Source organism: Haliotis asinina, chromosome 7 (genome assembly GCF_037392515.1).
Source record: "Haliotis asinina isolate JCU_RB_2024 chromosome 7, JCU_Hal_asi_v2, whole genome shotgun sequence".
Classification (NCBI taxonomy): domain Eukaryota; kingdom Metazoa; phylum Mollusca; class Gastropoda; order Lepetellida; family Haliotidae; genus Haliotis; species Haliotis asinina.
Window position 1 is genome coordinate 64,847,023 of NC_090286.1, and position 27,632 is coordinate 64,874,654.

The 27,632-nt window shown below is 40.6% G+C and overlaps 2 protein-coding genes across 9 annotated transcripts in view; one reads left to right on the forward strand and one right to left on the reverse strand.

Annotated features, from left to right (window-relative positions):
• The first annotated feature begins 2,781 nt into the window (after positions 1 to 2,781).
• LOC137290580 (large ribosomal subunit protein uL13m-like) overlaps positions 2,782 to 27,632 on the forward strand; it is a 421,196-nt gene continuing 396,345 nt past the window's right edge. Inside the window, exons 1-7 of one of the 2 annotated variants that reach the window (XM_067821620.1) lie at positions 2,782 to 3,086; positions 3,607 to 3,730; positions 4,084 to 4,177; positions 5,889 to 5,949; positions 6,411 to 6,497; positions 11,659 to 11,780; positions 13,273 to 13,588. In XM_067821620.1, the coding sequence (XP_067677721.1) occupies positions 3,066 to 3,086; positions 3,607 to 3,730; positions 4,084 to 4,177; positions 5,889 to 5,949; positions 6,411 to 6,497; positions 11,659 to 11,780; positions 13,273 to 13,324 (561 nt within the window). In that variant the 5' untranslated portion in view covers positions 2,782 to 3,065 and the 3' untranslated portion in view covers positions 13,325 to 13,588. Of the gene's footprint in view, positions 3,087 to 3,606; positions 3,731 to 4,083; positions 4,178 to 5,888; positions 5,950 to 6,410; positions 6,498 to 11,658; positions 11,781 to 13,272; positions 13,589 to 27,632 lie in introns of those variants that run through there. The other variant, XM_067821621.1, reaches the window with a different exon arrangement.
• The window catches only part of LOC137290319 (collagen alpha-1(IX) chain-like), a 158,235-nt gene continuing 151,848 nt past the window's right edge, over positions 21,246 to 27,632 (reverse strand). For all 7 annotated transcript variants that reach the window (XM_067821149.1, XM_067821146.1, XM_067821148.1 and 4 more), the window contains 7 exons: positions 27,070 to 27,102; positions 25,366 to 25,512; positions 24,791 to 24,845; positions 24,343 to 24,444; positions 23,605 to 23,694; positions 23,172 to 23,249; positions 21,246 to 23,067 (listed from right to left, as the gene is read on the reverse strand). In XM_067821149.1, coding sequence (XP_067677250.1) covers positions 22,874 to 23,067; positions 23,172 to 23,249; positions 23,605 to 23,694; positions 24,343 to 24,444; positions 24,791 to 24,845; positions 25,366 to 25,512; positions 27,070 to 27,102 — 699 coding nt within the window. In that variant the 3' untranslated portion in view covers positions 21,246 to 22,873. The remainder of the gene's footprint in view (positions 23,068 to 23,171; positions 23,250 to 23,604; positions 23,695 to 24,342; positions 24,445 to 24,790; positions 24,846 to 25,365; positions 25,513 to 27,069; positions 27,103 to 27,632) is intronic.

The following is a 27,632-nucleotide window of genomic DNA, read 5'->3' on the forward strand; positions in this document are numbered from 1 at the left end:
ACTAATGATGCGTTTGTTCTATCAAAGTCATTCAGTTAGATGGATGTTATGCCTGGATGCAGTGTTTGGATGTGATGTTGTCGGCAAATTGTTAAAAATAAAATTGTGAATATTACAGATTACAGTTGTATTCTGTACAAACTATGTAATGCATTACGAGAGTATCAAGCCTGTTCATGGGACCGTGACATTTGGAACAACCCATGTGTCCAACTGTGGTCCAAGCGACTACTTAGTATGTTTGTCGTAAGAGGCGACTAACGGGATTGGGTGGTCAGGCTCGCTGACTTGGTTGACACATGTCATCGGTTCCCAATTGCGCATATAATGTTCATGCTGTTGCTGGATTGTCTGGTCCAGACTCGATTAGTTACAGACCGCCGCCAAATAGCTGGAATGTTGCTGAGTGCGGCGTAAAACTCGACTCACTCACTCACTCACTTACCCCAACTGTGGTCCAATACTTTGCTGCAGAAAACGTAATCAGTAAAACTTTCAAACAAATGATACCATGTATATACTGAGTCAAAAAAGAAACTTCACAAAATGTGATTTTTAGGAATAATGAATATTCTTTCTCTGACGATACATCTATGTATCCGAAATGGGATCCCTATTTTTCGACGCGAAAAAAACATTAGCAAAATCCACTCAAACCCATCCATTCGTCGTGCAAATGACGTTAGTGCCAAATCAAGTTTTACACTTGCAGTAGATCACGTGATCTTCGCATCGAAGTTTTCTTCATTTGCACGCGTTTGCATTGGCCTCAAGAATTGGAAAAAAGCACTTTAAAACCACAGTTCTAACGTTACTTTAAATGCCACGAACCATATAAAGAGACAAATGATAATTTAAAACCTAAGAACTTTACTACCTCAGTCGATCCTCGAAGTATGAACTATAGGTCAAACCATCGCATGATTCATAACGGACGATCTGTATGGGCAAGGATTCGTTATGCATCGGCACCAGTTATTTGGTAGGGTGGGGAGCGGGGGTGGTGCAGTGTGGTGTGGGTGTGGGGGTGTGGGGGTGCCCTAGCCAAAACGAGAATCCAGAAGCATACCCTCGATACCCTAGCTAAACGACAGGGGAGTTCTTAGTCGTAAAACCCTAAACCAAGGTCAGGTCATAAGTTCCCGTGCGCCTGATTACGAGTGATACTCTGCATTGCGACACTTGCATCACCTCGTGTGATTACTTGTTATCCCCCGGTACGCGTGAGGGCTGGGTGAGGGGCTAGTATGTGCATGGACTCCATCCGTCCTTGTACATTCGTCTTTTCCGGAGCAGAACCTAGAAACCACTCAATAACGACTTGTTTGACATTGTTTCCCAACTGCGTAGATCGATGCTCATGCCGCTGATCACTGGATTGTCTGGTACTGATTATATTATTTACAGCCGCTGATATATAACTGGAACATTTTTAGTGTAACGTACAACTAACTTCACTCACTGCTATATAGATGTGCCAAAACATTTGACACAATCGTTGCTAGTTATACCGAGCAGTAGTCTTGAACGGTATTATGTCATTGTGGGGGATGGTGATGACTTTGTCTTGTTTCTGAGTAACGCAATCGGGTGCATCTCAAACAGTTGTACGACAATTCCCATTAAGAAAATGACCCGGAGAGAATGTACTTGGGGGTACATATATGTAGTACCAGTGTCAACAACGATCCCTCCTGCAACCTGGTTCCCGGGCATCATTTACGTCAATGAGAGGCCCGTGGACCAGGATACCCCGTCTGGGTTATTTGCTTCTGAATGCAGAAACGTTAAGAATAACAACACAACGCCAAAACAGTATTAAGCTTAACCACCAGCGCCTTATTGCGATAATCAGAGTTTAAGTGAAACCGACACTGCTTTTCATATTTCATATTTTCATATTTATTGCGTGCCTTTTCACTAATGTTACGATCAGTGTGACAATAAAAACCCCAAACAAACACTAAATCAAATGCAAACACACACACACACACACACACACACACACACACACACACACACACACACACACACACACACACACACACACACACACACACACACACACACACCGCGTACATACATGCCAAAGCCGATACAAAGGGGTTAACTTAGTATGGTGAAGCCAGCAAAGTGATTATCCTTTTCAGCCTGCCTTTCTGGTCATCTTCGTTTGGATTGTTCAGGACGTACTCAAGAAGGTAGAGTGGTCTGTCTTTTTCTTGATTAAAGAAACATTGAAAATTGGGGGAAAGTTTATATCAAATTATTCATGTCAACAATCTCTTATTTGTGGTTGATTTTAACATACACTTAGAAACAAACTACCATGTACATTGTATCTGTACTCTAGCTTGTACATATTTGTGTTCCTGTATGTCTGTAGTCATATTTTAAAGATGACGACCTACTATAATATAACCTGTGTCAACAACATTCTAAAACAACATCACAGAGACCACTCGAGGCATTGTCGCAATGAAAAGTAAGGGATTTAGTTAATTTACAAATCGTATATCCTATGGGCGGGATGTTTCACCTAGGTATGTCCAGCCTCAATCACATTGCAGTTAGTATAGACCGACAAACTAATGTGTTATAACATTTTCATCTAGCTCTCGTCTGTCTACATATAGTATACCCACGCATATGTATATGTATATTAATTACGTGTATTAACTGGATAATAGAACTGCCAACACATGTCTCTTTTATCTATATAAAACTCTCAGAACTACACTGGGCCGTTTTAACATAACATCATGCTGCCATTTTGTAAAGATTCTGTTCCCGCCTAACCGCGACTATTGAGTGATGTTTATAGGGATCAATTCATTTGTTCACCCAATCCAAAAGGACTGAACAGTATCGTCAAATGTTCGGCATTCGCCAATTTAATTTTCAGCTTACTGGGTCATATTATTCAAAAATATAATAGGAGCGATGCTAATTTTCACACAGAGCTGAATGTACACCAATGGCTTTCCCTACGTTTACCGGAAGTTGATAACTCGACCCTCGCCTCGGCAAAGCATGGTGTGAATGATACGTGATAATATCCGTAAATGGCAAACAGCAGAGTATTGGTATGTAACATAGCGTGGTGTTTTCGGCTTATGCATAGTCAAACTGTATAGAACATCTGAATGTGTTTTGCCGATTGTAGAAGAAAAGCCTGACGTCGCCAGCAGTTTTAGTTCCTGTCAAGACCCACTACGGGGATCACATACTGTTGACACTCGATATTGTTTAAATATGAAGTTTGTTCTGAAGGAGCAACGTATGCTGTCACTGACGTCCTGTCGGCTGTCCGAAAGGAGTTGCACCTTCTTAATCTCTTAACAAGATATTTATGGCTATAGATAAATGCGAAAGAAGAACCGGGACCATTCTGCATGCTTTATTTAAACAGGTCCAGATAAACACATCTTCAAACATTGATTCATTGTTATCGTTGGTGATACATTTCAATGTACAGAATTTTGTTATTTTAGGAGTGTTTCTATGGCAGGTTCAACTGCATGGAGGAATAAAACACTGTCTGATAGTAGAATTCCACAATGATTATCTCCTCAATGTTACATGGAACATATGTTTTACTTGCAGCAATGGGCAACGTTTGCTCGGACATGGTGGATGTATGATGCCAATTACCAGTGCCCCTTCAAGTCAGCCAAGGTTCTCGTCCCCCATCTCCAGGGGAAACACAAGCCAATATATCACCCACTCAGTAAGAACTCACTGTGCTTTATTGTGTCATAAACTGGGGCAATAATACATTCTTAAAGTTTAACAAAGCAGCAAGTGTTATCAGATGTCATATGCACATTTGTTCACTGATGATATGTAGGTGTAGTAGCAGTACACATTCCTGTTTACATCTGTGTAGATTTGACCTTTGTAACAACTTGTGTTTGCGTTTTGTCACTTGGTGACCTGTAGAGGTAGATTTTTTGTTTGGTCTTGAGCACTGACCATTTTATTGGGAAATAAATGAGTTTATTTTCATGAATGTTTCTGTGCAACATTGATGTGGGAAGTTGAGTCTGTAAGCTGCAAGTGAGAACATGTGTCTGTCTGTAGGTGATATTGGCGACCATGTAGTTGTCATCAACACGAAGCACATTGCTATGAAGGGAGACTACTGGAGGAAATGGCGGTACCATCATCACACAGGGTAGGTTGATGTGTTACCATGACTACCAGGATAGGTTGCCTTGACTACATCACACTGTCTGGTTTTGAGGGTTACCATCATATTGCATGTGTTTGTTTTTGTCATATTTTACAACATAAAACAGATTGTGATTATGGCATGGTACAAGTAACGTTCCTTGCTTCTACAATAGTATTGTCATTATCTTCCTTGCATCAGCGTTTTCGCCGGCACGGTGCCAGACTTTCAACATCATGGATCGGCGATACATTGCATTGAAAATGTCTTCAAAAGAGGTTTCAGAGCAACAGAAACACCAGAAAGCTGAACTGGCGATGACGGAAGCTCTAGAGTCACTAAAACCTTCCCCATGTGCATCTGACATTCTCTCACTGCAGACTAAACAAGCCATGTCATCTGGTAGTCCACCATTACATCATGCATCAGCCAACAACATGGAACTGAGCACACATGCCCTCCAAGTGGAATGTACCATAATAGAAACAGAAGTGAAACGGAAACTAGGCATTTTTCTCTGGCAAAGGAAGTGAAGGAAGTGCCTTAGAGAAGAGTTGGACGTTTGTAGATTACATGTGATTACATGGAGATTACTTGACAGTAATATAAGGGAGATAACTGCAGCAATACTGTTGTAGAAGCAACCATGTAATCTACTAACTTCCCTTTACCTTCAGTAGTGAGTTTGAAATGAGATCATGTGATGCACACTGTCCTTGGTGATTTACTGATTTAGTACAGTGTGTGTTCTTATGAGATGTTCAGTACTTGATGTCTGTTCATCTCATAGTTTCATGTGACATTAATTGTATATACCCCTACATGTATGTCAGTAACATGTGTCAGGTCACCTTTATGTAAATAAATCAACTAATTTGAAACGTATGACACTCAAGAAGATACCATCCTGTGAAGACTAGCAATAAGTTCTCATTGTCTTGTAGTAATGGTAGCTAATGTGACAGTAGTCATTTATAACGATTGAAATGCAAGCTACCTCACATCCTCACCTCCTGAAGCTATTGTTACATTTCTTCAAATTGACCTATCTCATGAAATGTGTGATGATGAGAAGAGTGGATTTGTAGGTCCACTCCACCTCTCTAAGAAAACTATAATACTTTATGGATAGCCACCTCTATATTTATAATCATACGTCATTTCCCTATAGCTTTGTGTACTGTAGTCAAGCAAGATTAATGTGATAGAACACAGATCTGCTTATTTACATGTAACAGGGAGTAGTATGTCAACATGAGTGAATACATCAAAGGGATTAACAACAACAACAACAACAACAACAACAATGGGATAGGTAATAATGCAGTAACATTAGACGGAAGCGAATTATTGAGGAGGCGGAACAAGATAAACATGGCAGATGAGATTAATAGTTGATAATAATAGCTGGAATGCTCTGTTCAGTCCATTGTAGGCAGATGGGATGAGGTATCCTTAGTCAGTAGATTGAGGGAGGGAGGGCTTGTGTCGGTCAATTTGAACTGCTTCTGTCAGTTTTCTTTAAGTGCAGTTCTGGAGGTTTTTTGACATTATTTCAATATTGTCTCATATGATGTATTAGGACAGTTGATTATGTGTCCTGAAATGGATGATTTACTGTCTGATTAGGTGGTAGATGCTATGTTTTCCTTCACTCTGAGGTTAATGGAGTGTTGAGGTTTCACCAACATTCACCTCTTACTGTGTGTTTCAGACATGGGGGTGGCTACACTGCCACGTCAGCATGGAGACTGCACCAGCTGGATGCTACAAAGGTAATGATGGTAACATGGAAGGTACTCTTCAAGGCTGAACCCTTTCACAAGTCCACTTGAGACATACACTCAGTACTTGTTTTTAGTTTTACTATAGCAGTGGCACAATATAAAATTCATCTAATAATTTTAATTCAAAGCCTATTAAGCATGCCATTCCTCTTCCTTTATAGCCGAGGATTTGACACTTGTACTTTCTTTTTTTATCCAGTGAGTAACAGTGCATTATGGATAGCAAATGTAGCATTTTCATGTTTTTGTAATCCATGAGGAATACATCTTTCCCACATTTAAAAAGCTGAATTGTTTCTTTTCATACACTGACCCTTTTTTTGAAGCTGTCTTAGAGCTAAGATGCTTGTAAGTTAATGTATGCCACTTAGAACTATCTTTGTGTTAAGAGAACTTCGAAAATCTTGGCCCTGCATAAGTGTTATGTTTGATTCGTCTCACTGTGACAGATCATGTACAAAGCTGTATACAGTGATCTCCCTGGCAACCTGTTGAGGCACACCATCATGAGAAGACTGCATCTGTTTGAAGACGAGGTAAGAGAGTTGAGACCTGTAGCTGGGTTCATACACGCTTGGAAATAACTAGACTGCAGATGGCTGAATTTAAGCGTGTATTGCAAGATACAGTATATTAATAACGACTTAACACTGATCAGTGAGATCCCCTGATTATTGATAAGTATGTTTTAGCTGTAAATCATGTGGTTTAGTGAACATGGAAGTTCATAAGTAATCTCATATGTAAGGCAATGACAGTGGTTTCCCGTGAGCATTTCTATGTTTACTTGTATGCACATGGTACTGAGTCTTGTTTAAGGTTTGATATTAGCATTATAGCACATACCAGTAATGTCTATATGTGCCCACATCTATTTGCCTATGTCTCCAGTCACCAACAAAAACAAAGCTGACTAATTAGGATGAACAAATGCACCCTTACTATAATAATGACACCACATAACCAGTGCTGTAGTGATCTTGATAGACTGTTATATTTAGAGGTGTAGCAAGATCAGTATGTCCAATATGAATTCCATTATGTAACGCTTTGGCGAATGAATATTCTCTTGTTAGCAGTGATTATTTTTATAAGTGGCCTAAAATGTCAAAAAATAAGCTGTTTTGTCCAAGGTTTTATTTCAAAGAGATACATGTTATCTTGGTTTCCGCGTGCAAGACAATAAATTTAATTTATCTGTAGTATCTTTTTATCTCACATTTGTTCTAGTGAAAGTTTGATTTAACTTCTTTTCTGCTCAAAGTGTATAAATATATGCCTCTTAACTGTTAGGCAGATAATGTTTGGGGGGTTGTTTATTTTCCCCTTAAAACCAAATGATATATTTTCTAATGTTAATTCAATTTGTCATTTGCCCAATATCCTGAGCCTTAAAGACTATTTGGTCCACACTTCCTTTACAAAGCTACTGTCAAACAGTAGATGCCACACAAACTCTCACGCCTGTTTACAAAGTGTGCATAATGGTCATTCTCTAATTCCAATCTTGTGTCAATAAGTATTAGTTGTTAAGTACTCTGAGTAATACTGTGTTGAAAATATTTCAAACTTGCACTCTGTGTTCATCTGGTGGGCATTAATTGCATATATCCCAATCATTCTAGGGAAATTGTCTTCCTGATATTTCTTCCCATTAAGACATTAAATATCTTTTATTATCAATTAATAAAGTCATGTTATAGCTGTGTTTACCACTTTTTCTTCTTTCAAATAGAAGAGTCCAGTTTCAGATCATAGAGGTGACGCTTGTTTATCATTGGTTAACAGACCATGAAGTGTGGTTTTAAGAATGTAGGTGACTAGAGACGTAGACAAATAGAGAACAACCAGGTGGCAAAGACCAAATGACTATGCAAATTGATCACATTTTCTCATAATCGATCTGAAACAATTTTTGAATTACTAAACACATGAGCATTAATTAAGCACCACCAATAAAAACATTATCAATAATCATGTCCAAAACTATGGTCACACTGACAGTGTCTGTGGTCCAACGTATGTCTGTAGTCCAACGTATGTCTGTGGTCCAACATATGTCTGTGGTTCTCAAAAAACGTTGACTGTTCAATCCTGAGCCAACATTAATGGTGACATCAGTATCTGGTGTATCCTCCCCTCGCACGGGTAACTGCTGCAACCCTCCTCCTCATGCTCATCCTCCTCAAACGCCGAATGCGCATCATTGGAATCCTCTGTCATTCCTCATGAAGACCAAGGGCTAATTCCTGTAGATTTTGAACAGGTAGGTCCCTTACTTGAACTTGATTCCTCAGATAATCCCATAAATGCTCAAATGCGTTGAGATAGGGCCTCTCGCAGGCCAAGGTAATCTGTCAACTGCGTTGTTCTGCAAGTATGCAATAACAGCTCTGGAACGACGGGGGCTAGTTATTATCGTCAATAAATACAGGCTGCCTGGTGAGGGGGTCGTTATCAAAATGTGGGACAACAGCAGCTTCCAGTACTTCCTGTTGATATATTTGACCATTGAGTGTCCCAAAGGATTCACCTGCATGGATCATCCGCTGTTGATAAGCCTCATTGCTCCTTCTCCAAACTCGCCAATGGCCATCAGTAGCACAACAAAGAAAACAGCTTTCATCGGACCAGTGGATCCTGCGCCATGTCGTCTGATTGTGCTTTTGCCGTTGATTACACCACACCTAACGTTAAGCCCTGTGTCTTTCAGTGAGTAAGGGACGTCTGATTGGACGACGTGTACAGAGTCCAGCAGACCTGAGCCTCCTTCGGATGGTGCTGTTGAGAGACGAACGTCCACTCTCCATTCTTCTCTGAGATCTTTTGCATTGGTCATGGGCCTGCATCCCACTCGGCGAACTAGTGCACGGTCATTACGGGGAGTGGTCTTTCTTGGCCCTCCTGATCGTGAACGATCCTTGACGTAACCAGTGTCCTCATGTTTCCTTACAAGGCAACTAATGACAGGGTGATTGATATTCAATCTGGACCCAATGCTGCGACAGGACAAAGCAGCCTCATGGATACCGATAATCTGCCGTCTGGTATTGTCAGAAAGCCTACACCTTGGCATGTTAAAAAAAGTTCATTTTCAGCATTGTTCACTGATTGATGCATCAATAAGAAAGCAATGAGAATACTTCATTTCACCTTTTTATACCGCTCAGTCGCTTGTACCATGACAGAGCTTAAAGGGGCACTGATGTGGAGTGAATAATGTTTCTCGCTGACAGACTAATTTCGAAACCAACAGCAAATTAGTCAGCACACGCTCCCTCGACCATGACGGACAAAGGGACTGGGTTCCTGTCCACATTAGCAGGATTTCTTCACCCTAAAAAGTGAGGAGGCTGGATGCCCATCACATGCCGTTATTTAAAAATATCCATGGTATTCCTTATGTGATTGTAACAAAATATCCCAGCAGTGTATCTCTTCTGATGCCTGGATGGTATGATGACTGATCCAATTTGATCCTAAATCTGTGTTTTGTACCTCGATATTTAATTATGTCATGAGAAAATATGATGTCTACGTATACGTAGCAAGCCATTTGTTTCATATAAGTCTGAAGGATTGCAAAGCTTTATATTTAGACAGTTTTGAGGGTTGGCCCAGCTGTCATAGCAAACATTATACGTAAATTTTGGTAGCTACGACCCTGGTTTATTATCTGTGATAATAAAAAACATACAGTTGATTTATCTGAATTTGTAAACTTATAACAATGACTTTGCCATTGGTAGAGAAATCTGAAAATTTTCTTACGTAAAAAAAACCTGATTATACCCATTTACTCAAGTACACAGCAAATGCCTATGTGCATTTCTTATGTAACAACGAAGTTCCGTTGGTACCCTCAAAACAGTTTCGGCCAAAAAGTGTTTTCAGGCTGCATGCGACACAGAGATTACATCTTCCTGGCTGTAACTCGTGTTTGATGGTATAAACCTGCACATGTTATTTGTCATCATTCACTTGATGGTTAGTTAATGAATTTATAACAGCTATAAATAGCGGGAACACCACTAAAATTACTGGAGATAGGTTCCCATTTGGCGTTTCTCCTATAGAGTAAATACTCAACATTATAAATTAAGGTCTGTAGTGGCATGTGTATTGCATGTTATGTAATATGTGCATGTAAGTGATGCAGGAGGGTTTATCAGCTGAGTTTACGAAAACAAACATCGATCAAAGGATTAACCAATAACACATTGATTGATTAATTACTTCCACAGCGGATTTGTCAAAAAGGCAGTGTTTATGAGTGTATATTTATGTAATCTATACTGAATACACCCTGTCGTAAAGTATGAGTGTGAAAACAACATCCTTCCTACAAAGAATTAACCGCCCTTGCCTTGATTGATTGATTATTGCTCATTATTGGCTAACTAATGGCAGACATCATACAGTTAATTGCCACGTGTACTGTCCTGGGTGACCAGTGAGATTATGTATACACCAGTGTGAAAATTTCTCAAGCAATGTGTCACTTTTTCACATATTAGACTGTTGAAAGACACAAGACATAGATCAGGATTATTTACCAACTGCAGATGAATGAAATATCGTTCTTTTATGTGGATATTGATGGATACATTCCTGAATGAGGTAGTAGCCTGACATTGTTGCTATAACTTTCATCTGTCTTAAATTGAATATTCGCATTTTGTTTTAATTTATTTCTTGTAGCATTCAGCAAAATGCGTATTACAGAAAACATGCACTAGGTCGCGAGTAGGGTGTGTGTGAAATATGATTCACTTTGGCAATCTATACAATGCTTAGATATTAAAATCATGTTAGAAATTCACTGTAAGTATAAACAGACCGTGTGGGTTTTTTTATTATCTTTCCGAATGTATACAAATGTGACAAGGAACTAATTAGGTTTATAGGACCTTCACTGACTTCGTTACTTTTCAGTCCTAACATTCTTTTTATATCACTGGCAGATGAGTAAACTTCAAGGTGTTTGATTTGTTTTCATAATAACGAAGTAAAATGACTTAATCTTTGTTGATCAGTCTTCACATAAACTCTCAGTTGCGCATATGGGAGGTGCAGCAGAGATCACAAACCAGTCATGAATTCGAATTCTGGGATATCATCTGGGTATTCACGGGAGAAAAACAATAACAAAAGAAACAAGTCCACGGAAATTGCTCCGCATCAGTGCCCCTTTAAGCATGAAAAGCATACATTTGAGTCAGCACATGAATTTCATGCTAACTGCATGTGTGCTTATATACGATGTATAACTGGTTGACTTCTCTGTTGTGATCCCATTTTGTTACAATCAATTATTATTGGTGGTGCTCAATTAATGCTCGTGTGTATTTTAGTGTTTGAAACACTTGACAATGGAACATATCTTTGAAGGAGTCAGGACCTGAAAATGTGTTTAACTCTCAGAATTCTAAAATTCATTTCACTAACTGAAAAGTCATGACTGAATATTTCTTGAAGACCCCAGGATGTTTATGTTCATGATGTATGAGTCGTCACACATATCTGCATTAACAACCCTAGAAAGGAAAATCTGAATAAGACTCTAACCAATCTTTTTTGATGGTTGATTTATTTCCAAGTTAAGTTTAATATGTGAAGTTTTGTCCTCTGAATTCTATGCTATCCTGTCATACACCGATACCTGTTCTACACCACATCCTGTGTTTTTGTCCACAGAATGTCCCTGAGGAGTTTCTGGCCAATGTTACTGGTCAGATCCGTCAAGTGATGCCAGTGCCAAAACGATACGATGAATACACAGAGGAGGAGAGAAAGACATTCCCTAGACTCTTTGACTGGTTAGTGTGCTTTATCACTTTTCATCACTAGATCAGTGCTTACGGAAGTCATCAGGGCTTGAATGATAGCATGCCTGTCATGGACCTCTGACACTTTTACACACTAAATATCTATAGAGGATATAAACAACTTCATTTGTCACTTGTGCTATATACACCATTAGGTTTACAGTATACATCATCAGTAAGGATGAAAGGGTACACTCACATATTGCGGTACAAGGCCTTTGGTTTGTTTAGGTTTGTTACATCAGATATGATCATAATGCAGAAACTTTTATATCTAGTCAAGAAATGAATACATTTGACAAAATGATTCGATTTCAAGATACATTAGTAAAGGTTTGAAAAGGTTAATAAAATGACGGTACAAAAACTGAAAATACCAATTTTTTTAAATTGCATTAATGTATACCGAATCAAAGACAAAACACCATGGTTCTACTAATACCACAGTTTTCGGTTTTACCCCTACTTATCAACATCTTTTACACAATTTATCCTGTCAGTATGATGGGTAGTATATGTGATATACTTCACCTGAATGGGCCATATATAGCATGTACACCATTTGATGGGTAATTGTAATAAACTACACTGATTGACCTACTAGTCATGTTCAAGAGGCAGTGCACATGTGTCAAGAATAGCTAGAGTCCAAGACGACCCCAGTAATTTTTAATTATAAATGTCAAGGTTGTATTTCTTGTTAATAAAATGTTTCAGTGAGTTACTTCTTTTGCGTCCCTCAGGACATAATTGTTCCCTGCCGCAACATGGAACGTGACACTATGTATTCTGCGGCATCTGTACATCTGTCTGTACGTCCCGATTCTTGTTAACACGATATCTCATGAACTATTGTACCCAATGTCTTCAACTTTGGTGACTGCCTACATTGGGGGATTATGCAGACACCAGTCAGTTTTGGTGACCTTGACCATATTTTCAAGGTCACTATGAACACTGTTCACACTCTTTAACGTATCTCATGAACTCTTCTATTTGATGTCTTCAAATTTGGTGACAGGCTACATATGGTGAGTCGACAATAGGGGATTGTGCAAACAAAGTATGACCACAACTTCGAACTTATGTTAATGAAATGCTCCATATAACATTGCAATCAATGTCCTCAATTTTGTTGACAGCTTACATTGGGTAATTATCGTGACACCAGTCATTTGTGTGTGAGCAAAAAGTAAAGAGTAATGAACATGTTATAAATATTTCATTCATCTTAAGTGTCGGGATACATTGCCATGCTAGTGGCAAACACTTGTATGTACTGTTTTATGCATTGATTCTATACATTTGTCTATACTCGATGCATATTTCTGCACTGTGTGAAATAATTACTATTTCTAACCATTCCAGTGCATGTCAGTATCACAGGTTCAAGAAGTTTGTTCCAAATAATTGATGCAGAGATTCAAAACCAATGGATCATATTTGCGTTATGTTTCCTCATTGCCGCCATCTTATTTTGCAGGCCAGAAGATCATGTGTTGGACTATGGCAAAAAGAAGGATGACCTTTCATAGTGTGAGCAGTGGGAAAACAACTACCAGATAATATGTCCAGCCTCCCTTGCGTTGGTTTGTGTGTCCAGCCATGTGTGGATGTATGCAGCATACAGGACACATTGGGACAAAGATCCGACATGAACATGTACACCTGGGATGGACAGTTTGATGTCATGTTCAGATGTGTGTGTTTGTTTGTATGTGTGTAGAAATTACCAAAATATTTGTAAGTTTGTTTTAAGGGAAATAAACCAGTTGTTTTGCATCAAGAACTTTAAAAAAGCCCTGTTTGTTTAGTAGGAAATAGACCAGCTGTTTATGTCCTTACATAGAGATGCATGTGTGTGTATTACAGAAAAAAACCAGCTGTTCGCAGCATTCTTGGTGACATATTATGATGCATCTGATAGTGTGCGCTAGGAATGCTCCTGTACCCTTTCAGGATAGTAGTTTATGGTTTATGTCTCTACAAACACAAGGCACATGAAATCATTGACCTTGCAGACATTGAACTTCTCCCCAGTGTTCTCTCAGATCTGTGGACAGTCACTGTTCCAGCAAGAGATTCGAAGTTACTGTCCCAGCGGACATTGGCCATATCTGTTCTAGAAAAATGCTGAACAAACTGTGTCTCGCTGAACACTGGACTCACCAACCTCAGATGCTATTGACAAGGACTGTCTTAGAAAATACTTACCAATTTCAATATCATCAGACCTGGACAGAGCAACCTATATTGCAAGCTGATGTCAAAATAACGTCTCGGCCCTACACCAAAAGTAATGGAGGTTTAATTGTTGATGCCTCTGATAACCTTGCAAATGTTGACTGAAGCACCCCAAATTATAACACTGTTTATTGGTCAATACCTGTTCCGTACTGTTAGAAGATTTTTATCCCATGTTTGCATTGATTACACGATGGCATTTAGAAAGTGGTCAAAGGCAACATGTGTCATATCTGGATTTCACTTTCTCAGTAAAGTTCAAATTTTAGTACTTTTTTTCGGTTGAGTCCCATCCGGGATTCGACCCCGCACCCTCAGAGTCAGGCACCTAATCGCCAGAACACAAAGTCAGCCGCCCAGCCCGCTCACCACCGCGACTAACACAAAAATGAACTGGTAGTCTAGACTGCATACTTTGTGTACCCCTCTGATGAGTGTAAATTGGCACGGCTCCCACGGCCGAAGGCGTTGATTACACGATGCCATTTAGAAAGTTGTCAAATGCAACATATGTCATATTTGGGAGTTCACTCTCTTAGTAAAGTACAAATTCTAGACTAAGTACTTTTTGGGGTTGAGGCGAATCCCGGATCGGACTAAACCCCAAAAAGTACGAGAATTTGTACTTGACTGAGTAAGTAAAATCCCAAATATGTTGCACTTGTTTGCATTGTTCGTAAACAAATACTACATATATGGCGACAGAATTTGATATTGCATTGTTCCTGTTGGAGTCAATACTTTCCAGAAATTTATGAAACTGCTAAACAAGAGTAGTAGTCAATCCACCGTGTACAAAATACACTCTATCCGTGCCCCTGGGGCCACAGTAATGTCGATTTGTCTTTTCGGTACATCTCTAATTGTGGCCGTGACTGACCACAAGAGTTCGTCGTCTCTGTTTATTAATATTATCTCTGAGAGATCGTATGTGAAAAGTTATAAAAGTTATCCAGAATAATCTAGCACAAATGCACCTTCTCGCCTTCCAGCCCCCACGTACGTACGTTACCAGCATCCCAACATGGCGGCAGGTAGATGGCTGGGCGATTATTTCCCTAGAATCAGCAGTCTTCCACGTGTAAACCAAAATTAGTTAGCACACCGATAAAACTTCATGTTGCAAATAGATTGAGGGCACTGAATTAGCTTATTAATGTCTATGTGTTGAAGAATAGACATTTTTTAAATCGCTTGAGGATGTCTGTAAAACGGCCTTCACACGACAAACTAAATGTAGCAGTGTTTTATAAATGCTGTGATTCACCACATAATTCATAAACATTATTCATCACATATTTCATAGGCATCATTATCTGTTCAGTGTTCATTTGCTCCATCTTGTCTGTGCCTTGCCGTTGAATGCCACCTCTGTACATCTTCACCTTTTTCTTCTGTTTCTTAAGCCTTGTCAACAAGGATTTCCCTTCACTTCCTCTCTATTCTTAGCCAGGTAACCCATTCTTTGGGAGTTTCCCTTTTCTATTAATAGGACACATCAAAAACTTCCTTTGATGTGCTACCTATGTTCTTATTGGCTATTGTGCCCTCTGTCCTGACTTCCTTTGGCCACCTGTTTCCCACCTCACTTCACCTGCTGTTGCTGAGATGGAAACATCATTTCCTTTTCAGGTATTGCCAATTTTCTAATTTGTTTCCATCTGCCTCTTTACTTACTTCATAATTCCCCACAAAAAGGTGCAAGATGTCCTTTAAACAATAATAAAATATAATTAAAAGTAATATTGAATCAATAATTCTACAAATTTAGGAATATATATACTGAACATCATTGAAAACGCACCACCTGTAAATTTTGAAATAAGGCAATAGAATCTTTTGGAAATGGAAAATTAATGGTGGGAATTTTGATAATAACACACTAGATCGTAAATAACGCTCTACAGTAAAAAACGGATCGTTCGAACACATCACATGAAAACAACAAAATTCATGCACATCACACACGAAGGGCACAAATTGCATGCAGAAAGCATGCTGTTCAGGGGTATAAATGACCTTCGGCACAAAACCGTTCTCATTTTCGCAGTACTTTCGTAAGTAAAGTTTTTTCGCCATGCCAAGATTGTCACCAGAGGAACGAGAACAGGCCTTGGGTATGTTGCAGGTCGGCGCTTCAAGCAGAAACATTGCACGACGATTTGGGTGTCATCATTCGACCATTCTGAGGCTTGCTAACAGATACCAACAAACAGGAACCAGCAGGGACCGGCAACGCCCAGGTCAGGCACGTGTTACCACCCCTCGTCAAGATCGAGACATTGTACGGCGCCATATTCGGGATCGAACCTTGCCCGCTGCCAGAACCGCCAACGCTGTCCAGGGTCGACGTGGTTTGATCAGCGCTTCCACCGTCCGACGCCGTCTCCGTGCGGCAGGGTTACGTTGTCGACGCCCTTACGTTGGACCCATCCTGACTGACAGGCATCGCCGTGAACGCCGACAATGGGCTGAACAGCATCGTGTGTGGTTGTTACGACGTTGGCATGGTGTGGTGTTCTCCGACGAGTCGCGTTTTCACTTGCGAAATGCTGACGGGCGTCTACGGGTATGGCGTCGACGGGGTGAACGTTATCATCAGGATTGTGTTGTGCAAACCGATCGGTGGGGTAGAGGCAGCATTATGGTGTGGGGAGGGATAAGTTATCACCACAGAACCGCTCTGATTGTTTGTCGTGGCAGAGTGAATGCCGTTTACTACCGTGACAACATTCTTCAGAACAACGTCGTTCCCTTCTTTCACCAGCATCAAGATCTGCACACATTTCAACATGACAATGCACGAGCCCACACTGCACGTGTTTCGATACAGTATCTGGCTAACAACAGCATTCCTCTACTTCATTGGCCTGCATTGTCACCAGATTTGTCACCCATCGAACACTTGTGGGATTACATCGGCCAACGCCTCGCACGTCGTCCGCAGATCAACAACCTTGGGGAACTCGACAATGCCTTGCAGCAAGAGTGGAATGCAGTGCCTCAGGACTTTATTCAGAGACTTATCCGTTCAATGAGGAGACGTTGCACAGCTTGTGTTGCTGCTAACGGGGGTCATACACGCTACTGACTTTCCATTTTGACCCCATCTTTATTTCATTGTCAGCTGCATTAAATCTTCACTGTTTTGCTTGATTGTTTTTTGCTTCTTTTCTTTATCAAACAATGGTCTACACAAATATGTAAAATTTACATAGATTGCTCACTTCTGCTCTTAGAAATCCACAATCTTAGGGGTGGTGCGTTTTCAATGATGTTCAGTATATTATAATTAAGGTAAGCTGTAAATATGGCTTGGACCTTGTGCTTTTTGAATGTTTCAATAGCTTTATGCAGGTGCTTTAACAGGATATTGGATAATTTGCTGTCATATATACACTAGCTGATATTTACTGTGATATTGTGAACTATTTAATATTTAAATTTATCAGAATTATTTACTTGGTTCCCAAATTTTATGACTTCACTGGCTGCTGCTGAGGTGGAAATATCATTTCCTTCTCCAGGACTTGTCTCAGCAACAGCTTCTGATCTTTCTCTCCTGGCATTGCACTACGAGAATGTTGTGAACATGTGTGCGGGATATAAAGGGTGATGTTTTAAATGTATATCGACTTAAACTCCCACACTATCCACGTCCATCATATTCCAACAATTTCTAAAACATCGCATGTAATGCCCGTTCTCCAAAAAGTCAAAACCTTCAACAATTAATGAACAACAGTGGCTCTTACTCCAACAATTATGAAATGCTTTGAGCGAATTATCTTGAACTTAATTAAGCAAACTACTGGACATCAAATGGATACTTTACAATTTGCTTACACGGTCGGGGGCGGGGTAGAAGATGCACTCATTTCACTGTTGCATAAGATCTATATTCATTTAGAGAATCCAAAATCTTATGCGAGAATCCTCTTACGGACTTTTCTTCGGCTTTCAACACAATCCAGGCACATTTGATGATAAGGGAATTATTCAACATAGAAGTAAATAGCAACATCAAGTAATTGGAGTCCGTTCTTGTTTTCCCAGTGTATAAACGAATTGATATATAATCTTGAGTTTAAGGGTCACAGGAGGGCTTTTTCCCGGAATATATAGAACGTGTTTTACTTTTTGCGGATGACATAATACTCTTTTTAGATACAGTTATTGGTCTACAAATACATCTCTATACGCTGAATGCTTATTGTATAAAATGGAAATCGCAAGTTAACTTACAAACAAACCCACAGTATTGTGTTAAGAAAACATGGTGGTCTACAAAAATGTATGTATGTATGTAAACACATTTTAGATGCATTAGCTGCTGGTTATCATTACTGCACATGACAGATTAAAAATATATTTTGTTTAGATATACAAAAACAGTTAGCTGGGTATCTTTTATTAGAGAAGCACCATTTTAAATTGGTTTCGGATCCGCTTGGCTATATCAAAAAGGTGTACATTATCAGTAATGTTTGAGCGAGATAACGATGGGACTTAAAGATGTTAAAGAGTTATAACTGAGAGTACTAGATACAATGATTATTCTTTACATAAACACAATATTGTCCCAGGAAAATATGTAACAAATTTTAATCTTTCAACTTTGAGACGATACCTAGCTTTATTAAGAACCAGAGGCGCCCAATTAAAGGTCGATATCAGACGTAGAAATAATATACCCAAAGAAGACAGGATTTGTAAATTTTGCAACTTAAGTGTAAAAGATCAATTCCATGTTATTTTAAATGTACATTGTATAATGAAACAGACAACAATATATTCCCTAGAAATGCATTAAGAATTGTAACGTTGTAATGTTTTGCATACTTTCGTCTGATATTGATAACGAAAGTGTGTGGAACTTATGTAAATTTTGTATACACGCCATTTTTATTAGATACGAAAAGATGAAATGCAAAATGTAATCCATACATGCCAATGTGACATTTTCATGACCAATGTATATATGTATGTCATGATGTTTATTTGTATAAGGCCCTGAGGCCGCTAATGCAGTAAACTGAATATCATACAATAGATCAAGTGGGTAGAGTAAGTTAACCGACCTCAACATGTTCTGACCAATTCAACGTTAATTTTGTACCGGTAACGGTGCTCGTCGAGGCTGTGTCCTGTCCCCTGTCTTCTTCTCACTCTATACAAATGACGGTATATCTTAATATTTAATCACCTGTTAAAATTTCAAATTCGGTGATAATGCCCATTTGGTTGGGTTTATGCGTCAATCGGAGTTAGTGCATAAAGCGTCTACGTCTGCCTCCAAAATTGTAATAGTGAAATATATATGATTACTTTGATTAGGTTATCTAGGCTGTCATCTATACTCCTCACAAAACGTTAAACAGCTCTCATTACATTTTCTTGACATTGCAAATCACGGATTGATGCAACAGAAATGTGAAACATATGTACACGCGAGTAACAGAATGAAATGAAATGATATTGAGCAATAATACACTTACAATCATTAGCATGTACCCGTGAAACAGTCGTGCAAAATGTGCTGAACTGATGGAGCAAACTGTTAACATGAAGGTTCCAGTCAGGTTTGGACAGTGAAATAGTGTCTAGCAACGCGTTTTACCACCATGAGGACAAATGGAGCTTCAGTACGTCGTCGCATCCACCAAATGGGCCAGTAAACTTTCTGTTGTGGAATATTGTGCCATTCTCTCTGTAACCCCTGCCTAAGGTCATCCAGGGGAGGCCATGCATGTTCAGTGAGACTAATTACAAGATCAAGTGACCTTGCAGACCAGTCATTAGCAACTTTTTCTCGGGCATTATCGTTTATGGATGGACTTTTTCGTCCATTAAAAACAGTTGTTGTATCAGGGTAAAGATTACAGGTAGGTTTACGCTGCTCAGGATGCATGTGTGAAGAGTGAAGCACATTCATGCCCCATATTTTGCATGTTGTTTCTGAGGGTATTTATGTTTGGGTGATGTAAATGTTATCAGAAATCAGTTTGACAGTCACTGAAGATTATGAATTCTTTAAATGTTTACCTTTCAACAACATGTAGGCGAAGTGATAGGGAGATAAATATAGATCATACACTGAAAACACTTGTTGCTTACTTTTTTGTGGGGACTATATGTTCGAGGGTGTTTAGGACCAGGCTTTACTCTCCAGCTAATGGTACAATGGTACTGAACCGTAACAGATGGGACACATGTTGCCGTTCCTGAAGGCTATCACCACTCTTTTGTCGGAATACAGAGTTGCATGCTTTAAGCGTTCCAGGAGCTCAGGTGTTAGGTTTGAATTCAGCATCTCTAAGATGGGGACGACATAAGAACTATGTAAGTGAAGGTCCCTTCTCACTCACTCACTCACTCATGCGTCCCCGAGATGTTTGGACTGTATGGTCCGAATGTAGGTCACCATGTTAAGGAAGCTGAATGTCCTAAGTTAATACCTTTTACACATCATGGTACGTACCCGTTTCTCGTTTGTCGAAGGAATCATGAAACTATTTTTTGAGTGGCTGCTGTGTTCATTATGTGTATGCATGGCCAAAGTTTAAATATCAGTCGCTTTAACTTCAAAGGCTCCATGGCTTGTGTAAATAATAATGTGAATCATCACCTTGCTTCCAGGTTAACAATCCCAAATTCTTCCTCAGTATGTTTCAAGGATATTGTAGGAGTCGTGCAGCAAGCGTCCTGAAGCCATGCTCATTCACTCCACGGTAGCATTCATCAAAGGTCTCTTCGTTTTCCTATCTCACAATGATGAGTCGTGATTAGAATGAAGGTCTGGTTTAAGTACCGTTATATTCATTTTACCCCAAACAGAAGAACAGAGTGTCCCCTGGAAATGGGTACTCCACGGTATATTCCACAGCTTGACAGCAGGCGAGTCTCACCACAGTAGGTGTTGTGAGCCTATTGTGCATGAGCGTGCCTAAATATAACATTGTAGAATGAACCGGGCTATGTATATGAGTGTGAAATTTCTTCACGGCTCTTTTCGTGACCTTAAGATAAACAACATCCATGAGATGCTAATGTGTTATTTGGTAACAATGTTTTGTTTCATTCAGTTCCTTTTAATAAAACCAGTAATTGTAGAAGTTGAAAGAATCATTTTGAGATTACATAACAAGTTACCCATCTCTCTGCATGACATGCATTGAAATATAGTTCACTAGCACAAACAACGACCAAGGCTTTACAAGAAGTAAGTTATTTATTACCTAAAGAGATCTTATCTTCCAGTGGATGTAAATATACAAAACGAAAATCTAGAGCAGCTGTCACAAATACAATTTGCACTTACATCTATGTTTGAATACATACACTAAGATTAGCAGACTGTGAATAAGGTCTGCCGTACTCTACAGAAGCGTGGCTAACATGACGAGGTGGCAATATGGAGTAGCCTATCATAACAGTAGTCGTGTTTAAATTACACAATAAATGCTCTGAAATGTGCATACAAGTATTAACGAGATTTAACACAACAAGAAACACGCAAAGAATTCAAGAAAGAAATTCTAAGAAAAAATTCAATGTATACAACGAATTATGGATAATTTACCTCGTTTCAGAATTATGTGATGTAAAGTCTTTGGCAGTGTTTCTTTGGATGTTCACAGGTGTTCTGATGTTCATGAGTAGTTGTCATGTAGCTAGTTGAAACAATATCACCCATATGCAAGTTTGGAAAATGCAGCAGTGAGGTCGTAAGGTGAGTGTCTTGAATACAATGTAACGTGTGGAGCCCTTATCAGGGCCTTGATGGCCACGATGGACACGTGACCGGAAGTCAACAATAGAACAACTCCCAGTCTGTGTTATTGCCTCTTGATAGCAGTACGGAGGTAAAATGGTTCTGTGTAAGTTTCAGAAGGCCAAACGTGACCAGTAGTTCTATAGCACCAAAGAAAACACATCGTCCAAAGCACGCACATAGTCTCAACTTGGCCTTCGCTCTCTAAAGCTCCACACGAGTCATGAATAACTATCATGTGGTGTCCAAACAACCAATCATATTGGACTGAATACCACGTGATATACGCTGAAACCAACCACTAGAGAGCTCTGTTCTGTACTATGACGTGTCTGTAATATATTGGATGAGGGCAGATGAAGATATCACATGATACGCCTGCACGGCCTTCAGTGTATGACGGGACCCAAACATGTTATCCGATCGTCACCAAATCGCTTCGTGACGCACGACGGGATTCTAAGATCCTGTCACTCTTTCTTGCTGATCCTCTAACACAGACACTTTGCTTGGATGGCATGAAGAAATGACATCATAAAAAGCTCCCAAAACATTTCAAACCTGCGTCAGCCTGTAGCGTAAATCGCAACAACTAAAGAAGGGGAGGTAACCCGTTTCGGGCCTACATGCAGGAGGACCACAACGGTAAACTGGTCACATATCCCGCAATGGCCGGAGCCTTATGCGGCAGAACATTAGGATGTCGAGATACATGACCAGTGGACCATCAGGTTTAGATATAATCCAACAAATGGGGACATCTATGCTATGGTGATGACTAGTGCAGGTAGAAAGTCAGAAATATTTAATTATGCTTCAAATACACACTTAGGAACACACTTGTTAGTGGAGAACAATTCACCTGAATACAGCGTCTAAGTGGTGGTGGTTTTGCTTATGTATATACGAAGGTAGTATCGTAGAGGACAGACAAAGCGGGGGAATCTGAGGAAGAGGAGGTGAGTCAGAGAGGGAGTATCACATGAAATAAGGATGGAGAGAATCTAAGATAAATGGCTACAGGTGACGGGACATTTAAACCATTTTATCAGGGGGTTTGAAAGTTTTAAGGCCCCTTGATGTCATTTCTCGGCAGTCGGATGTATTCGGGTCCTGGTAGGGCGTAGTTGCAGTATTCACAGTATCCAGGAGGCCCTGGAGGACCCATGATACCACGGCGGCCGTGATGACCACCAATACCAGGAGGCCCCCGCTCGCCTGGCCGTCCCATAATCCCCTCGCCTGTCGGACCAACAGGACCTGCGGGGCAAATTCAGTTGGTGAGTGAAAACAAAACAAATGACACACTCAAACCAGTGAAGACAGTCTGCCGCTTGTGCGGCATGTAAGTGCGTGTATCTCACCTGGCAGTCCTGGAGGCCCCGGCTTTCCCGGGACGCCGTGGCCGGTGGGTCCTCGCTCTCCCTTCGGACCTCTGTTGCCTGGAAAGCATAACACAGGAAAGTAAGTGCCTCTCGTCGATCGGAAATGGTTGCCGGCAGTCACACTTTACAGTTTGAGCTTCATAAAGTATTTTCGCTTCCAAACCTTCCCAAACGTTCCACATTTAATAGGCATAGTCGAAATGTAACATACTTACACGGGACCTGATATACTTGGCGGAAGAGTGCGACAGTTACACTCACCTGAAATCTAGAGAATCCCACTAGATACAACACTTTGGCACTCCCCAAAAGCCCTTGAATCCCACAGGGTGCCAGGCTGCATCAATATCTGCACTCACCAACAGACCAGGGTACAGATGGATGGTCACACACGCCCATTAGTCATACTCACCCATAGATCCGGGTGGACCTGACGCGCCGGGAAGACCTGGCATTCCCATAAATCCACGTTCACCTGGCGGGCCCGGAGGACCGCGTTCTCCTGGAAACATATATATGACAAAGTCGCGTGTAGGTGCACGTTCTGAATGTCTCATACCCTGTTGTCCTCCCTAAATGTGTAGTACCATACCCTTTTGTCCTCCTAAATGTGTACAAGCATACCCTGTTGTCCCCCTATATTAGTACCATACCATACATACCCTGTTGTCCTCCTAAACTTGCGTAGTAGCATACCCTGTTGTCCCCACTATATGTGTACTACCATACCCTGTTGTCCCCACTATATGGGCACTACCATACCCTGTTGTCCCCACTATATGGGCACTACCATACCCTGATCTCCTCCTAAATGTGTACTACCATAACCCGTTGTCCATCTAAATGTGTACTAGAATACTATGTTGTCCTTTTAAATGTGTACAACCATACCTTGTTGTCCTCCCTAAATGTGTACTAACATACCCTATGTCCTCCAAAGTGTATACCACCATATCCTGTTGTTCTCCTAAATGTGTGCTATAATAAGCTGTTGTCCTCTTAAATGTGTACTAATATACCCTATTGTACTCCCTATATGTGTACTTCCACACCCTGTTGTCCTCCCTAAATGTGTCCTAACATGCCCTGATGTCCTCCCTAAATGTGTACTGGCATACCCTGATTTCCTACTAAATGTGTACTAGCATACCCTGTTGTCCATAAGGTCCAGGGGGTCCAGGGCGTCCCTTCTTCCCTATTCCTGGTAGACCGGGTGGACCTCTAAGATCGGCTATCAGATCTTCTAGTTGGTCTACAAGAAAACACATTGCTGTTGCAGGAAAGCAGTGTTGTGTCATCCTGTGAGGTACAGAATATAGCCTGGATGTATTTCTATATAATGGTGGCACTGCAGATTGCAAATCATTAACTAACTTCTGAGGCAGCGTCACACACTCACCTGCTGACCACCAACTAGGTGTATACTGAAAATATGAAGTAAATGTATACTGACCACATCCACTAGGTGCATACTGACCATATCAATTAGGTGTACACTGACCATATCAACGCTCTTATACTACATACGAATAGTGCGCCAACATGCAGATTGTGATCACGCTGGTGTTATATATGGTGGACAAAAAGGTTATACTCGCCTCTCAATACCATACTGCAGAGTTCTCGCATCTCCGTCTCAGATATACTGCGGCCCTGCAGAATTCAGATTTACACATGGCAAGTCGGGGACAAGCACTGCCACAAGTGGGGATCAGTACAGTTATTGGTTTCGTCTTGCACACAGCTTCTTAATCAGGTGTTCTCCTTATCTCGACATTTTTACTGTTTGTTTGTTGTTTACTTCCATACTTGGCAACATCACCGCCAAATGGTGGGTGGTGTGTAAATAAGCGAGTCTGGACCAGACAACCCAGTGATCAATAGTATGAATATCGATCTAAGCAACTGGGATATGATAACATTTGTCATCCTTTTAGTCGCCTCTGACGGCAGGCATGGACGTTCTAACCCCGATCTTCAGGTGTGCTTAATTTACTGGTGACGTTGAAATGTGGCTACTACAGTGAACGTTTAGTTAGGAAAGACATGAAGTTTTATCCTTAAGGGCGACACATACAAGGAAACAAAGCTCCAAATAATGTACACCCTGTGGCCGTCTGTTTCATGCGATCCACGTATGGTGTCAGACAAATGAGTGAGTGATCTCCCTTACCGGAAGTCCAGGCATTCCAGGCATCCCGGACTGCCCACGAAGTCCCCTTGGCCCAGGAGGTCCCGGGGGTCCGGACAAACCTGGAACCCCAGACTGTCCCTGTGCTCCCTGGGGACCCCTCTCTCCTTGGGCGCCGCGTTCACCAGGCTGGGATATAATGGAGAATGTATGGAATGAGTCAGCCGGTGCTGTCAACCACGTTACATATTTAATGATGGCTTTACGTGTGCCACACAGGGTTACTGTCGATTAAGAGTCAGGAATGAACATATAAAACATAATAGGAAGAAACCTGGAGAGTCTTTGCAGAAAGCGTGGTAGTCAACACGTATTTGCCACATTATTCTGGGTATCCATGGTATCAGAGACCATATGCATGTAATAGATCTCTGATATGTACCGGGTATATTTGTTTCAGGGTTGGTATGACAAACTAAGCTTATACCATATGTTTGCCATGTTTGCCAAGACAGAGCACGGTCTTGGTCACTTTATGAATGTCTATTGATATTTCTTTACCTTACATTTTGTTATATATAAATGCGATTCAGGAAACACATGATAAATAGTTTCTGTGTTGACTTCTTAATATTATCGTGTTTTGCTCCATGGTGGAAACCCCACAGACAAGATCCGGTGGGTGCCTTAAGTGGGTCATGGCTCTCATTCGCAACACTGATAGGAGCCAGCAGGTGGGACGCTCCCGCTCGAGCCCTCGCAGTAAAATCAGGGGGTGGGAAGGGTTATGCCAGTCCACACAACATTCATGCAAGAACGGTACGATGATAAAATACCCTCTTCTAAAATCCCTTCCTTATCACGATATTCTTGTAGCATAGCGGGGCGATCGTTTGATTTGTGATATATTTGAACACAGTACCCCTAGCACTTCTAAGTCAAATCAGATAAATGATTTTCCTAGGGACAGAAATCTGCAGAATAAGCGAGAATCAGATTCCAGTGTGCTGGACGTCCCACACGCCGTTGTTCATCTGCACGCCGCACCCGAACACTCATTTCTCGCAGTAAAATATCTGCACGTATTTTCCAGCTTGTGTCTCTCAGAAAATATAAAGGCTGAATTCTGTCGTAAACAATTAACTTAGTTCCCCATTCCCAGAGTTCAACATCACGTGACATATATGTCTGCTGTGCACTTTCTAATTTGACACACAATTCCAGCGCGGGCAGACAGAGAGGTGCGACCTAAGTCCACGTGCACAGACCGTGTGAACGCTTCGCACACCCCCTCTTAGTTGACATGTTTATACTAGTATACAAATATTTGTTTAAATGTCTACAATAATTTTTGAGCATCAGGTGGCACAAACTTCTTAATAGTTTGATGAGGGTTTTGCTGACGATCCGAGCCAGCTAGGAAATGCTTTCAAAACTGTACATCCGGGTATGCTCGCCGGGTTCATTCCGGCATCCAAATACCGTTCTCCTTTATTATTTTCAATGTAAACGGAATAACTGATCAAACAGCAGATTTCGTACAACGCTAGGGTCGATTTTGACAAAGTACTTTGTCATGGTTTGTAGAAATTATTAACAATTTGTGTAAGGGTCTTTACTACCACCAGATCATGTTGCTTTGTAGGATTGTCATGTGAATAAGTGGAACTAGCGATCCATCGATTCCTCACACAGCAGGTCGAGATGACCTTTGGACCCAATGGCCAGGGCCATTGTTGTACTTACCATTCCGACGGCACCAGGAGGCCCAGACGGTCCCTGCAGTACATAGGAAAGTGTTTAACAACATGTCTTCATCATACATCCCAACAAACATCCAGTTTAGTTTTTTTCCACGATATGTATTTATCCCAAGTACATTAACATATTTATTTAATCTGGCACCAAGACATTTCACACAGAGACAAAATTTAACTAAACACCACAAAAACAGGGTCAACTTTTCATTGCGAGACATGTCATACGTCAACGTCATTATGTCATTTTGTCCTTTGCTGAATCGAGGGTTGAACAACCTTTCCGCAATACAGAGTAATCAATATAAAACATATATGCTGCACAAACGTATCAACCGCCAAGATGGAAAATATGTTGTGTATTGGTATAATTAAAAGTTTGTAATGTCCGCCTGCCTTAGGTGACACAAAAGCGGGAGTCCACGAGTCTCATTGATAATGTATTGGAATTAGGGTGGGTCTAATACCACTCAAAGAGATCTGACGTTAAACCTCTGTAAATACGATTACCACCAAAAAGTGCCAAGTCAGCAGAGCAAGAGCGTGGTTCAA